The sequence below is a fragment of the Harpegnathos saltator genome, unplaced genomic scaffold (genome assembly GCF_003227715.2).
Source record: "Harpegnathos saltator strain DR-91 unplaced genomic scaffold, Hsal_v8.6 scaffold760, whole genome shotgun sequence".
Classification (NCBI taxonomy): domain Eukaryota; kingdom Metazoa; phylum Arthropoda; class Insecta; order Hymenoptera; family Formicidae; genus Harpegnathos; species Harpegnathos saltator.
Window position 1 is genome coordinate 87,669 of NW_020230605.1, and position 16,276 is coordinate 103,944.

At 50.6% G+C, this 16,276-nt stretch overlaps 1 protein-coding gene across 8 annotated transcripts in view; it reads left to right on the top strand.

Annotated features, from left to right (window-relative positions):
- The window catches only part of MESK2 (misexpression suppressor of KSR 2), a 49,393-nt gene that overhangs the window by 19,457 nt on the left and 13,660 nt on the right, over positions 1-16,276 (top strand). For 4 of the 8 annotated variants that reach the window (XR_850457.3, XR_003114067.1, XM_011155065.3 and 1 more), the window contains exons 2-3: positions 1,479-1,851; positions 4,949-5,005. The exons of 2 other annotated variants lie outside the window; for them this stretch is intronic. Coding sequence is in view for 4 of the 6 variants with exons in the window: in XM_011155065.3 (XP_011153367.1) it covers positions 1,637-1,851; positions 4,949-5,005 (272 nt within the window). In the remaining 2 variants the exon portion in view is untranslated. The remainder of the gene's footprint in view (positions 1-1,478; positions 1,852-4,948; positions 5,006-16,276) is intronic. 2 more of the 8 variants (XM_019845262.2, XM_019845263.2) reach the window with 2 other exon arrangements.

A 16,276-nucleotide genomic window follows, 5' to 3' on the forward strand; every position in this document is an offset into this window, starting at 1 on the left:
CATATATTTATATAAATATTTGTTAATAAACAAAATTTTTCCACTCTTCATATGTTATATAAATGTATCAAAAATTTTCATTCTTGCATATTTATTCAGTTCGTCACAAAATGTTATCAAAAAACAAGCACGATTTTTCAGACTTTTCAATCTGACCCTCCAGTTCTCTTGAACGCGTTAAATAGCGTGATTTAAGACAAGACAAAATAAGAAGCGTAGAGGAAGCTTCAGCTTATACGCGTCAAAATAACACACTCTGGTTTGCAGTGAGCCCAGCGCGTGAACCGGTCATCCTTTCGGATCACGGTTCGTCGGACGGCGTTATTCGGCGATTACACGTGCATCGAGAGGCATTCTTGGCGCGTGAATCAGACGCGCTTATCAGGCCACTATCGGTGGCCGAAAAAAGCCAGAAGCGCGCCCTCTTTATTGAACGACGGATCGACCAAGTGACCAAGTCGATCGCGAGCGAACCCGTACATGTGCCGATGTGTTTATCGAGCAAACTTCTTCTTCTTCTTCTTCTTTTTCTTTCTTCTTCTTCTTCTTCTTCTTCTTCTTCTTCTGCATGCATCCATCTATTTTTCGCACTGAGTTTGCGTCACGTCCCGCGTCAGACACGTTTCGCCGGGAGGAGAGACAGAGAGCGAGCGAGCGAGCGAGCGAGAGAGCGAGAGAGAGAGAGAGAGAGAGAGAGAGAGAGAGAGAGAGAGAGAGAGAGAGAGAGAGCTTCCCCGGAAAGCACCGTGTTTGATTTCTACCTTATCAGTTGACTCTCGCACGCGCGCTTCACTTGCCTTGTTAACGATAGTTCAGACTAGAAGGAAACGCCACACAGGCCAGTGATTACTGTTTCTTGTTCGCACGTTTCCTGTTGATCGGCGTGTTTCTCACATAGACGCATAACTAAACACCTGACGCGATTGGCATGCCGCCATATGCATGATTCGCTCGTTGTACGACGAAGCCGATGGATCTTGTGCATGTCGGCGGATCATACACCACCTTGACACGCATCACTCGATTTACTCCTCACATTTGAGCGAGGGCGATTTCACGAGGCATCGGCAATGGCGTTCACGATCGAGATCGAAGGGCAGCGGGGAGAGAGAGAGAGAGAGAGAGAAAGACAGAGAGAGAGAGAGAGAGAGAGAGAGAGAGAGAGAGAGAGAGAGAGAGAGAGAGAGAGAGAGAGAGAGAGAGAGAGGCGAGAAACACAGCGGACGCGAAGGCCGACCCCGGCGCAGCGTCGTCGGCGAGCTGCGCGCTTTTCCCGCTCGGCCATCGAACGGCCGCCGCCGCGCCGATGCCTCGGATCGCGCTGCGAGCGATCGCTGTCACACACACAGGAACCCCTTACCTTTGTTTTCTCTTTCTTTTGTTCCTTTGCCGTTCGTTTGCCTTGTTGACGTGCGATATTGGCATATCGGCTTCGGGCACGCCTCCTATCACCATCAACGGCAACGGCAACGCCTCAGCTCCGGTCGCCTTCGAGGCGAGTCTTCGCCGAGAGGGCATCCACCTGGGCGGTGGACAGCGTCATCCGGCACGAGCAGCTCGACGGTCGACGACTAGGTCGTCGTCCAGTGAGGCAGGCGACATCGCGGACCCAGGCAGGCCGACGAAAGGTCACGCCATGCCGGCAGGTATTGGCGCTTCGTACAGGTCCCTAGGCGACCTGGGCGAAGACGTCTACAAAAGCACGACCATCGTCGACCAGACGCAGACCACCAGCCAGAGCGTCCTCGAGTCCGTGAAGAAGGCGTTTAGCTTCGCCTCGCCCAAGGTCGAGATCCGCAAGAAGGACCCGCTGATCGAGGACCGCCGCGAGAGCGTCTCGATCGTCTCCAGGTAATACCTCTTGAGCGATACTGATCCGACATTACACGGGAGGGAAACCGATCGGCAGGTAGGGGAGTGTCTGTCGGGGGGTACGATCGCGAGGTACTGTCGTCGACCTGTTCTCCGACCTCGAAGGTCGACTCTCGTCGTCTTTTCTTATCTGTTCCATTCGAAGCGCTCCTGCGCTCTTGACGCGCTGAAAGACGCGAGGCGGATGCGAGAGCGACGCCGTAAGGTCGCCGGGGCGGGTTGTCGTTGAAGAGCTCGTGAGCGACGACGACGAGCGTGTTTCGAGGTCGAAGACACCGGGGATGTGATTATAGCGCTTCTGGCTGTTGGCTATGGTGGCGGTCAGCAGGCCGCGGGAGATCGATCTACGCGCTTTTCAGCGCTTTCGTTGCACCGGCTACTCGCGTGCGCTGTGGAAAGTATGGCAAATATATAGAAAAGGCTACACCTCATCGATTTTTTTCATTTTGAAATATGTTATAAAGGGTGAAATTCTGAGTGACTTTTCCTAATACAATTATATGGTGATCGCTCGTAGTTTCCGAGATATTTGACTTTAAAGTTTTATAATTGTACGTTGAAGTATATTCAAAGTAGAGGTAAATATATAGAAAGGGATACACCTCACCGGGTTTGTTTTCATTTTGAGATATGTTATAAGGGATGAAATTCTGAGTGACTTTCTGATACTACTATATGAGGGTATCGCTTATAATTTCCGAGATATCTGATTTTAAAGTTTCGGAATTTTGATTATCCTGGAATTTAATTCCAGATGTCATAAGCTGACTTAACCTAACTTATTGCATCTTTATATATTGTTGGGCGATGTTGACAAGATCTCTTTAAAAGCCACAACCACCTAATTATATGCAGATATTATGATAAGTCAAGTTGACCCAGATGATAGATCTTAAGAGAACTTTTTTCCACAATGTCCAAAAATATACAAAGATGCAATAAGTTAGGTTAGGTTAGGTTAGGATTTGTTCGGAGCGGAGCCCCTCTCGCGCTTGTATGTACTGTTTCCTACATTTAAAGCGAATGAAAACTGCTTGTCTACTTCAAATATACTTCAACGTACAATTATAAAACCTCAAAGTCAAATATCTCAGAAACTGTAAGCGATCCCCATGTAATTGTACTAGGAAAAGTCACTCAGAATTTCATCCTTTATAACATATTTCAGAAAGGAAAAAAATCGGTGAGGTGTACCCTCTTCTATTTATATTTACCGAAAGTATTTGCAGACAGACTCTGAGGAGACCTCCCCTGAGGAGGACCCCTGAGGAGGAAAAAAAGGTGCACGGCGGTGTGGTTCTCCTTGTCAAAATTCTCGCGCGGGTCGCCTGTTGCTGTCGAAGCGTGTTTCGAGAACCCGTCGGGAGGAATATCGAGAGCCGTGTTTTGAGCAACGAAAGCGCCGATATGTCTCCAGCGAGAATTCGAGAAATACCGCTGCGTCGATGTCGCCGGCGCTTGCAATTTACTCTCCTCACCCAACGTGACTAACGCTCGCTTCGATGCTGCTCAAAGAGAGCGCGATACCTGGCGGATCTAAACTGCTTTCGGAAACTGGACCACGCAACCGCGACGTATAACTGGGCCATTGCACCGAAAGATTCGCCGCAATTTCGCGCGCGTGGTACAAATTGCCCGGCGGATCCTTCGGTCGCCATTAAATACGCTCCCCGGGGAAATCTATGATTGCGCGAACGGTTTGCGCATCACGCGACTGCAACAAATCGCGGGAGATCATCAAGCGCGTTTCTCGCTCACGGAGCTCGCCTCGTTGGAACCTCGCACAATCGCTGGTGAGCGCGAGGACCGGGTAGGACTTGTCGACTCGCGAGGACCAAGTGTCGACCTGCTCGGCTCGCTGATCCTGAAGCCGGAAACGCACGAACGGTGGACAAAGCGACGTCGCGTCGCTTCGACTCTCGTTGGGTAGGGCAGTTTAATTTTAAGTACAAACGGACCTCAGGATCGCGGACGTTGAGGGCGCGGCTATTGATCAGCCCTAAGCTGATTCGGGATCTAAGCGTAGCGAAGGTAAGTCTCGTTATATTTAGCACCACCGGAGAAGTCAATCCTTCCCTTCACGCTTCGCAAACCTCGCACGCTCGCACCGACAACGCACCGGCTTCGCTCGCGTCCCTTTGTTTCTGTCTACGCGTGGCTGCAATCATCATCGTCGTCGTCGTCGTCGTCATCACCGTCATCCGCTTGGTTCATCGTTATTATTATTAACACCCTCTCTGTGTGTTGCACGCACGCGATCGGCCGTCTTCCTTTGTCCTTGCAACGCTTGGCTTGCCACCGCGCGTGTCGCTTCGCGGCGCGCAACGGAAGCGCGCGCGCGTTGCGGAACCGGCTCGAAGGACCGAAGACGATTCTCGGCGATGAACAAGGGACCCGGCAACGGTCATACGCGCCGGCCGGTAGCCGGCAATCAGGAAACCAAATGATACACACAGTAGCGCGTAGTCTGATGTGTAAGAGCCAAGAGTAATAAAACGGCTGAAATGTCTCGAAAGCTATATGCATTCCCGTAATCGTTTCGAAGACGAATTCTCGACTGAAACACAAAAGTCACATTTCTCGATCACGCGAACGTTAGCGTTGGAACGAACGCGAGACGACGCTGGCGCTGGCGGTCAGGGTTGAAGCTCTCTAATTTCACAAGCCGGCTATTTATTCGAGTGCGCGATATCCGTGCCGCGTAATTGTCCGAGGGCTCCTCGGTTTAATTGGTCGTGGAAAATGGTAATTTTACATTCTAATGGGCCGTGTGCTTGAAATCGGGCCGAGCCGAGAATCGAGCGGTCGATGGGGGCGAACAAAGGGGGGCCGATTCTTAACGACCGCGGTAGAATCGGAGCGAGTATGTATGTTACGTACGTGTATGTATATATATATATATATATATATGTATGTATGCGTGTATGTGTATGTGTGCACTACGTTGCTTCTCTTATCGTTACCGATGGCTCTTCACATTGTTGTCGATTGTCGTGTGTTGTGACGGGGGTAGAGGCGCGCGCGACGCGCCGCTAGGACCGGGCGTGTGTGATTATTCGCGGCGATTTTGTTTTAGGGAGAGAAACAGGATGCCGACAGCAGCAGCCACCGCCGAGGAATCTGCTCTGTTGGGGTAAGTTGTGGCGAGAAAGGGGGAGAGAGAGAGAGGGAGAGAGAGAGAGAGAGGGGGGAGGAGAGAGAGAGAGAGAGAGAGAGAGAGAGAGAGAGAGAGAGAGAGAGAGAGAGAGAGAGAGGGAGAGACTGGCCGCGTAATGGCTCGGTATTGCTCTTCCATTGGCAAGCATATTTGATCGTAGTTTGCAACCCGTGCTGATGCATAGACGCGCGTAGTGGAAGTGCGACATAGTTTGACATTAACACGCCTACGCATCGAGAATGTGAGCCACCCTTTTATTATTAGTTCGTTTGACATTCCTCTACTCTTGAGCTGTCTCGCCGCCTTAGCCGCTAGCCCACGAAATTGAGCATTCGTTTGACTCGCTGAACTGAGGCAGCGAGGAGGTAGGTAGGTAGGGCAAGATCTCTCGCCAGAGATCACTGTTACGTTCTGCCGGTACTTGGAATGGTGATTGCACGCGTATACGCACAGCTCCGTCGTGAACTAACGAGAACTAACCGAACGAATGCGCGTGATAAAGATCGATTCAATTAGCGCTGTGCGTCGCAACTTACAAGCGTCGCGCACAGCGTCGTGAGCAAGGAGGCGCGGGAGGCAACGACAGGATCGATCGCGACGATCAGTCTCTCGCGGGGTTTATTTGTCGCAACAAAACCACGATACACGATACACCTCGGTGTATCCTGACAACGTGTGGCAGTAGCAAACGCGACGCACTCGGCCGACGGAGCTTTTCAGCTGCCACCGACAATTGGCATTGACCCCAATGTGCGCAGCGTCGAGTGACCGGGCCGTAACTCACAATTGCGTTGTTAAAATCGTTTTGCGCATTTTAGCGGCGCAACTGCGTAATAATTCGCCGCGTCGGAGGTCACCTCCGGCGACGGCGAGACAACGGCCGGCAACAATGAGACGTACGATCGATCGAGATGCGTCACGACAAATCGTGAGAGCCGAGGCGCGCGTGTGCTCGTCAATTTGATATTTCGCCGGCCGGGTGCTCTTCGTTGTTATAAAAGCGACGATACAACGCGTTACTTTAAGCCGACAAGCAGTAAAGCCGCGACTTTGGCAAAGTAGCTCCCGGCGTAGCTCCATATCGTTCTTCTATTATACGATGTTGGTTCAAGAGCGTGTCATATTTAATGGCCAGCCCAGCTGCCGTTGTTTACAGCCGCGACCCATATTCCCGACGAGGCTTAATTGTTTAAGACTGTTTAATGAAAATCCTCTTTCCCCCGTCCCCCTCCTCCCCCCGCCCCTTCGAAACTTTTGCCATTTCAGCCGGTTAATCGGGCTACTTCGTGGATTCTTACAAACTCTCCGCGTCTCCGTCTCGGCGCCGCTTTCTAATTTCAGTGTAAATGCGAGGCTAAAATCGAGTTTCGATTCGACAGCATCGAGCCCTTTCCCGAAGTTTTCTCGAGCTGCGAACCGGGACGCGCTTGTCTCTCCTCGTGGAAGTTTGTAAAAAAATCCGTCACAGAGGGTGATCGCTTCCGATCGATGGAGTGAAGCTCGAGAAAGAAGAGTCTCCCGTCGCATCACGTCGAAGACGTGGAGGATTTTGCGCTTCGAGCTAGCGAATAATAGCGATCGCGTTTCAATTCCGCGTGTCGGGAATCTGAATCCGAATCAGCGTAACAGCAGATAACAAACTCGCAGCTCCTCGCGATTCATCCCGGCGCGGCGCGGTAAGAACGTAGTAGCATACAAAACAGCTAATGACACACTGAACGCCGGAGTCGCTTCCGTTGCATAATTGCTTCGTGTAATTTAACGTAGGCGACACGGAGTCGGCCGAGCGCGGAACTCGGCTGGCGGGACATTAAATTTGAGTCGCGGCTAACGCGTTTCATCATCGCGAATTGCATTTCCACGCGTCGACGCGTCGACGTCGGCGAGTGACGTACGAGCGAGTGCGCCTCGATTCCTCTCCCACGCGATTTTTTTAGCTCGACAGACAGACGTCTGAGTATTAACCTACAGCCGTTCAGGCGTTCCGCGGAAAGCGATAACGAAATAGAAAAGCTCGGATCATTAGGCGATAACAAACTCATCATAAACGACCAAAGATAACGGCATCGATGCCGGTAACCGGTGAGAGATAACGACGCGGAGATGACGCTTCGTTCGAGCTTCACGGAGCACTGAAACTCGCGCTCGTTGAAAGTGCGTCGTCATCTCGTGAGTTGAGTCGAGTCCGGACAAATTAAACGGGGTTTTGCAGCGTGCAACATCCCGCGCGATAGCTAAGAGCTTACAAGTTAACCTCGAGAAACCTCGAGTCAGACGCCAATGTTTCCAATTTTTTATAATTATTTTTAATGTCAAGATACGTGTATAAAGAAATCTGTTGTCATTTCTAGCTGGAATTAATTTTTTCAATTGTTTTTTGTTCACTCTTTTTTGTTCATTTCTTATTCATTTCTTACCTAGATTCTGACGTTAAAATGAGTTTGTTTGCTGGATAGTGAGCCGAAAGCCGATTACCCAACGTCGAATGCAGCGTAAAACTGAACCCTTTTTCAACAATGACGTCAACCATATTAGAGCCGCCATTTTGAATGTTACGAAATGGTTCTGATTCATAATCGGCGACATGTGTGTGCAAGTTTCAACAAATCAGATATATATATATATATATATTTTTTAAGAAATATCGTTTTAAACACGTATAAAATAGTTTACTTGTGCAAAACTTGAAAAAATTAATTTAAGCTAAAAATGCTAATAGATTTCTTCATATTTTGACATCAAAAATAACTATAAAAATTGGAAATAAATCGGCGTCTGACGTTCCCCAAGGTTAACGATATAATTCCGCTCAGGCGCGACTGCCGTGCCACTTCTCGTTCGCATCGAGTCTTCGGCGAAGACGCCTCACCTGCGACGCAAGTAAAGGGACGAGATCTCTCACTCCCTCACGAGCCTGACTCCGCCGCTTTTCAGCTGCGAGGCAGTTAACGTCGAAATTAGAACTGATTAGGAAGCATCAAGAGCGAGACGCACAGACACCTCGTTGTTGTCGCGCCTCGTTTCGCAAGCGGCCATGCTCGACGGCGCTTTACGACACGTGTCTTCTCCTCTAACGTCGCCTCATCCGGAATCGCGTGTGATATCAAGTCCCGCGTAATGATTTCTGATCGATGTTATCAACGAACTAATCTGGCTCCGTTCGAACGTTTCCGTCGGCCGATTCCGGAGAATCGAGCCTATTTCGAGACGCGAGATGCGTGTTTACGCGCTCGCGAGCTGCAGTTATAATCAAACGAGACCTCGATTTAGCACGAGCCCACTCTTCTGGCCTGCGCAAATCTCGTTTTCGCGGTTTACACGTTTCGCGTTGCACAGCGAAAACGAAGCGCGCTAACTCGACTTCTCGCCGACGACGAAGCTCTTTTTGTGTCGCGAGGCGAAAGAGAGTGGGTGTACACACACACACACACACACACATACACGCGTGCATCGATCGGGGCGTAGCATGAGTCACCGGCTGTAATTCTTTGTCAATCGAAAGGGAACTTAACGATTCTTGTTAATCGGTCGCGAAACCTCGGCGGTTCTCTGTCTGCCGAGAATTAGCCCCCGGTTTATCTCGATTCAACGTGCCCCGGTTGTTACGTAAGGCGATGATAAATTGCCGCGATGGCAGGTCGAAACATAACGATTCAATGTGACGCGACCGTCGCGCGTACGTCGGTTGCTCTACTTTCGCTGGAAATTCGCTCAACGTAACTTGGCGTTGCTCCAGTTCCACCTCGATCGGATGGCACGACTTTGAGCGAGAGCTTTATACCTCCGAGCTGGAGGTAACGCGTCCGCGATCGATATACGTTTGAGCGTGTCTCGCTATTACTTCCCGCCCGAGATGCTCAATCCTTACAAATTATTTTCCCAGGCGCGACGATGAGAGTGCGCATTCTACAGCGGCGCTTCTTCTCGCACGCACGGCAGGAGGAATGCACGCTGCTTCCGCGGAGAATGACAACGCGTGTGAATGATTTTCAATTTCGACGCGGCTCCTGAGTGGGAATGCGCAACGTTCTGCGTGCGATGATATTGTCGACTGCGAAAGGCGGCATGTTGAACTAAACAAGCTGTTAGTAGTCACAGCTGGTCCACTTTTTTGCCAGAAATATGAGCTCCGTTTAGCGTGAGCGCAGCTCTGTTTACAACGCGTTCTGCATCACGCTTATTTGCGGTAGACAGCGATTTATTTGCTTTTCTTCACGACGGAGAGATACAGATAGATAGATAGAGAGAGAGAGAAAGAGAGAGAGAGAGAGAGAGAGAGAGAGAGAGAGAGAGAGAGATCGGCAGTGGGATAAATGTAAGACGATCTTCACTGCGCGGCTTCGCTTTACAACGGGCAATAGTGACCAGAAAAAAATTCGACCTGCGCACTTCGGTCAATCGATCGATAAAAAGGATATCGGAAAGATATCGTGTATCCAATATCTTTCCGTATTGCTTATACGTAAGTCGCGGTCGGCCGACCGCTTTTAAGAAAACGTCGAGACGGCGTGTCCGCGGCGTTTGCCGCGCGAGTTTCCTGCAAATTCGTCGAATATCGTGTCGCACAGATGGTAATACTAATTTGAAAATTTATGTACTTGAAATTGAAATTGAAATTTATGTACGTAATTTTGTATGTGTCAATCAAAAGAGGCTCTAACTTCGTCTTGCGAGATGCGTAGCAACTCTCTGATCCCTAAAAATAGCTTGTTTATGATAGCGCGTCACTCTGAAACGCAATACTCTCCGGCAATAAGCGCGCAGATACCATTCGGACGTTCAAAGCGATAGCGCGCACACTCTTTCGACGAGAGATAGAATAAACGCAACGTACAATAAAAGCCCCGTAATCGAGAATTATGGCTCGATAGAAGGGCAATAAATTCAATTACGTATCGTTGTAGCGCGCATTCTTGTCCCTCTGACGCTTGTCTTCTGAGATTCGCTTTTCATTCAATTCCGCTCTCTCAGGCGCCCACCGTATTCGAGGTAAATCCTCTCGTAAATCCTCCCGATCGAGCCCGCATTTTATACTCGCGATTACCAGGCGGTTAATTTAAACGGCGACGGTTCTTCGCGCTGCGTTCGCGACGTGCGAGCGCAAAAATCCAGCCTCCAGGAATATTGCGTCGCTCTCTTTTTCCATTCGAACGGGCGTTTTCAACCGGGCCGGCTGAATATTCGCAGCGCGAGATATTCCGGGGGAAGCCGAAAGTAGGATTTCAGGTTGATCCAGGATCAGCCAGTCCTTTGTCCTACGAATTCTATCGCTGCAGGCGAGACAACTTTTCAGTTCGAGAGATCCGCTTTTGTTTGCTCGACTCGTTGTGACGAGAAGGAGACGGACGAGTTCTTTTTTTCTTTCCTTTTTTTTTTTCTTCTCTTTTTCTGTTGAAATTTTCCAGAGCTTGTCAGAGTTTTTCTCTCACGAATTGATGCGACTTTTACGGCGCGACGATTAACGCGAGAATATCAATTCGATGACATTTTCATTGCTCCGCTGAAATGATCGTCAAATGGAAACGTTATTCATGTCGCGTCGATCATGTCGTCGCGAGAAGGTCACATCGCGCGCGTCGTGTCGTATAACGTTCTTAATTATCGTGGGATACTTTTTTCTTCTGCTTTTCTTTCTTTTTTTTTTTTTTTCTTTATTGGACGGACTCGATTACACACTCGGAGTCACTCGGTACATTCGCATCACTGCCGACGCTCGGTAGGTCGGCGGGAAATGAATTTTACCGCCGACCGGGATACTTTCAATCGCACGCACCGTAATATTATCCAGATAGCGTGCAAAGCGTACTCGCTTTATCGCTAATGCGATAGAGTAGGAGGAAGAGCACAGCCGGACTTAACTCCGGCCGGAAACGGCTGAGTGACGTGCCGGAGATACGGGAAACCTCTCGCACACGCAAATTAGCCGTGGCTGGAAATTTAATGAAGCAGCGCCGCGACGAGCCGCGAATCACTACTGGTACCGTTGCGCTGGCCACTACGGGCCAGGTTGCGTTTATCGCTGAATGAAAGGCCGAACAAAAGCAGCCGGTGGAACTTTGCCAGAAACAAAAAAGAGAGAGAGAGAGAGAGAGAGAGAGAGAGAGAGAGAGAAAAGAGGAGAGGAAATTCAAAGCCCCTCCGGTCTCTCGTCTGCTTTCCGCTCGCGCGGAACAAGGGGGAAGCGACGCGTCCTTGCGAATTGTTGGCGTAATTAGCGTAATGAACACACGCAACGCAACGATACAATGTGAGGGAACTCGCGAGTTTTGGAATTGAAACGGCGTACGCCTTCCCGTGAACTTCGACATTTCGAAAGCCGCGCGCCGTTTCGCCCGCCGAGGATTTTCGTGATATCGTGGTGCATGAAATCCTTATAATATCGAGACTTAATTTATATTTCCCGACCCAGTTTCGAGATTTCGCGCGGCACGCGGCTTATGTTCTCGCGTCAGCGTTGTTCTCACAGTCTTATGCACTCGGGAATGTGAACGGAACTTTCAAGTAAATAAAACGCCGCCCCAAGTATCTCGTGAATGAAATGCTAAACAAACTCGCTGATACTTCTTCGCTGCAACAGCAAAGATACGTGCTATGCGCCGTTGCGCTGCTCGCTGCACCGTAATTGTCATGTTCGGGGAAATGGTGATATTTCGCTGTCACTGCGAGACGATAAAATTGCAGAACAACCTCTCTTACGGTTACGACAGAGCTTCGCGGCGAAGCGGATGGTGCATGAAATGGAATAGCTCACAAACTAACGGCATTCTTATTGCGACTCAAGCGGTGAGATAAAAAGAGAGGGCGGGAGGGGGGGGGGAGGGACGAAGGAAAAGCGAGAGAAACCATCTAAAAGGGAAGTGAGGAATTTTCTACTCGAAAAACAAAGAGAAAGAAATATCGGTCTTTTTCATCTTCCGGATGGAACGAGAGTAAACTTTCCGCCGAACGATAGCCCTAAGTGATTCATCGCGTGGATAAAGGTGAGCGTGTCCTTTTCCAGCGGGCGGGGCCAAAATACTACTGGAAATAGATAGAACGAGGAAAATATGACTTTTTGCATTTCGACAGTCGGCGCGTCGCTGACTGTCGAAATGCAAAAAGAAACGACACGCCGTGTGTTGTCTCCCCTCCCCCCCCCCCGCCCCCTTCGGGATTGAAATTTTACTCCCTGAACGTGTAACAGAGCGTAACAGAGAAATATTCGGGGAATGTTACACACTCGCCGGGATATCTGGATGGAATAAAGTGTCGGCGGAGCCCTTAAAACTCCGAATTCCGTGAAATATCCTCGCGAGCTCGCGCCAAGACAACTTCTCGCTGCGGCGCTTCCAAACTCCGCAATTTCCCCGGCGATTAAACGTTCCGCGGCGGGCTATAATCGGCGTTTCGCTTCGCGTAATGGTTAGGCAAATACCACCGGCGGAAAACTTTGCAGTTCTGAAGTGTCACCCCGCGCGGAAGTTTCGCTGACGATCGTCCACTCTATTCACTCGCCGCAAAGTCTCGAGCTCAGCTTTCGAAAGTCCATGAAAATTCGCTCGCCGATTTGTCGAAATTGCCGTAACTTTCCGCCACACTTTCGCGTATACCTCCTTGTCCGTGACGAGTATATTTATAGCCGCCTCGCACTCGCAACTGTAGCGCGTATATTTACCTGATATTTATATTTATATCTGTACCAACTGAGAGAGAGAGAGAGAGAGAGAGAGAGAGAGAGAGAGAGAGCGAGAGAGAGAGAGAGAGAGGCGCCAACGAATGACTGGTCGCGCGATGGACGCGACGTGACAACAACTTTATGTCCGATCGCGAGAAAGCTCCTTTACCGGAGCTTTCAATTGATGAGGCGATGCGACGCACGTCGCGGCCGGGTCGGCCGGCTAAGAAGCACGAAGGCGAGAGAAGCACGATCAATTCCACTAATGGGGGAACCAAGCTGCCTTCGCTGCAATTTTTCCGTATTCATGCCCGCCGGCATGAGAAAAAATGTAGTCCCAGTCCCAGATTCTCCATTGTGCGCTCGCTCAGCCGTAGCTCAACTCACTCCTCTCTCCGTTGTGTCGGCGTCGCACGTGCTGTATAAACTCTCCACTTGGTCGTACGGTTTTCGCAGCCCCCGCCGCGCCGTCTACCTGCTCGCTATTCGAGCACAGCCTTCTGAATAACAGTGTTCGCAGGCTGCGTTCTGCCGCGGCTGGGGCACTCGAGAGAGAGAGAGAGAGAGAGAGAGAGAGAGAGATAGCGAGGAGAATCGGGAACAATGCTTCCCGAACGGGAGAAGCCGCTATGTCCACATCGGCGAGAGAGACGTCGATGATTCCAATTGCTGCTGTTATCTATTCATTGCGAAGTGGCTTGACGTAATCGGCTCGAGCCATCGAGGCGGAGTTAATGCGGATACTCGGTCACTTTAAAGCAAAGTTAATTTCGCAAAGATCGACGCCGATGATCGGAAATCAATTCGTCGCGACTCGCGCGTCGGAGAAGCGTCGATCGAGCGTCTGTGCCGAAGTTGTCTATCTCCCTCTCCTCCTCCTTCTCCCTCTCTCTCTCTCTCCCTCTCTCTCTCTCTTTCTCTCTCTCGCGGTTGATCTCACGACACATTCGTGAGAACACGCTTCCTTCCGCGAGCGTAACATCGATCGCCGACGCCAGTCATCGCGACGCCGTCTGCGGAGCGCGCCGTAAATCCGCGGAAACGATTTCTCCTACTTCCAGCTTTATCCGCGGAAACACACAAGCGCTGCACCTCGTCATTCCGCGTCTCACGCTTATTAAAAATAGAGAGCACTGGAGAGAGAGAGAGAGAGAGGGGCGGAGAGAAAGGCGGACACAGAGCGCGCGCAATTCCTCCTCCTCGTTCTCGTTAAAGCGAACGACTACACGCGCGAGTGGCGGACAATACGCCCGTGCGAATTAACGGCGAGTGATAACGCCGACGAGTCGATAACGCGAGTCGGCGCGAGCACGACGACGAAAAAGGGACGCGACGTTCGCACGTGACGCGCCGCGCCGCGCCGCGCCGGTGTCGAAGGTAAATCTTCGGTGGCTTGGAGTTTCGGCTCTCCCCGCGAGGCTAATAATAAATCCTCCGTCTTAATGACTCCGAACGCCGAGCGCGTTAATTCAAGCGTCGCGCGACCTGTCGTCTCCTCGCCCGCTCCAATTAGATAAGGAATTTAATAACGCGAACTATAATGCGCCAGCGGTGGCGGCGCCGGAGGACGTAAAAATGCAGCGTGTACGATGTAATACGTTACGTCGCGTTCGCGTCGATTATTACTCGAGCGAGGGCACCGTCGTCATGGCCCGTGAAAGGGCCCCTCCAACGGGAGGAGCAAAGGGAGCCCTCTCCCGCTCCCTCAGCCTGCCACCCTCCGCGAGGTCGCGGGAGCACGACAGTCGCGTCGGGTTCCCGGTGACGTTCTTCTTCTCCTACCGCGCGCGCGCTTAGTAACGCCGCGTACGCGCGCGCGAACGCCCAGCCCGGAAAGGTCAAACGGGGTTCCTGACATTTTCGCGTTCTACCGAAATTGGGTTGCGCGTAAATCCTCCCAGGGTACAGAGAGAGAGAGAGGGAGAGAGAGAGAGAGAGAGAGAGAGAGAGAGAGAGAGAGACCGAAGTAGGTCTTCCGAGCATTAAGCGAGGGAGCCCGCGACTGGCCGACAACACCGGTGTCGTCCTCTTCGCCGGCGGCGATTTAAGCGATCGGCCGCTATTGTGCGTTTGGAATAACAGGGGGGCCGCGAATCAGCTCTCATGGCTCTAGTCGGCTGCGGGCCGGCTCTAGAGCCGCTAAGGTGGATGCTATGCGAGATCCGTCGATGATGTTGCCCGTCGTTGACACCTCCTTGAAAGGGACGGAATTCGCACTAGGGAGAGGGACTTCGTCAAAAAGAAGCATCGTCTTCGATTTAATCGATTGTCAAAAAAATTGTTTCTGCATAATCGATATTTTCTTAAAACTTATCGATAATAATCGATGTTTTCCTGGTTTATTTTAAATTAATGCGAAGAGTTATATGTTGCAACAATAAATTAATATATTATTAAAAGACCTTAAAGACCCTTTTACAATGGCTGCAAGCGTAAGGTTATATAAGAATAAGGCTATAAGCGTAAGCTACAAGAAATAAACCAATTAAAGTCGGTTGTTCTTATAACAGTCGACTGTTGTTGGTTTATTTTTTACTGTTTACTGTTTACTGTACAGCTTTGTTTTCGCAGCTATTGTAGACGGGCCTTAATGATAGTAAACAAATTTCCTAGTGATGAAAGTTTAGTGAGAAATCTAGTAATATAATCGACGAAAAGAATAATCGGCCCGAAAAATATCGGTCTGGTAATCGATTTTTCAAGAAAATAAGAATCGATGCTTGTTTCATCGATCGATATTTGCCCATCACTAATTCGCACCGAGAGTCCGGCCTTTCGAGAATCTCGGAGGAGCGCGTTGTTACCAAATAAAATGCGCTTGCTCGAGTCTTCCGTGCCGCCGCATCGGCAGTAATTAACACACCCGGACAGTTAATTACTGCGATATCACATCTTCGCGCGGAACACACGACGGGTTTTCATGCGTTTCATCGTGGTACAACCGACGCTTTTTGCGTCTTTCGTCCGCGGTATCACTTCGAGCGACCGGGGTGTGGCGACCTGCTGATCGATACTATAAAAAGGTCGCCTTAACGTCTATACAAGACTGCCGACGTGTGTGTTTGTTTGTGTGTGTGTGTGTGTGTGTGTATGTATCGCGCGAAACTACGCGAAGACGCCGCGTCGCGAACGCGCTTCATCTCGCAAAACACATCGGCGCGACGTAACGCGAGACGCGCGGTGGTTGGACGCGCGATCGTGGCAAAAACGACGAGTTGGCAAAATTCGCGACGATTGCTGCACGATGTGTGTGCGTGTGTACGTGTGTGTGTATGTGTGCGCGCGCGCGCCGTTAACTTCCAGCGTGATCGGGTTAATTAGCAGCGTCGAATCAGCGGTCGGGAAAACCGGGACGCTTCTTTGCATTTTCTCGGTAACGAGACCACTTCCCGGCCCGGGGCGACCGTCGAGAGATCCATCGATTTCGCGACGTCGCCGAGGGAGAAATAGTTTCGAAGCGACAGCGGTCGCGGAGGGTTAACGCGCGACGCGCCGTCTCGGCTTCTCCTCTGGCGCGCCGCGATAATTGACGACGAGAACACAATTGACGCGGCATCTTCGCGGCCATCCTTCGTGGCCCACATTCGTCGGCG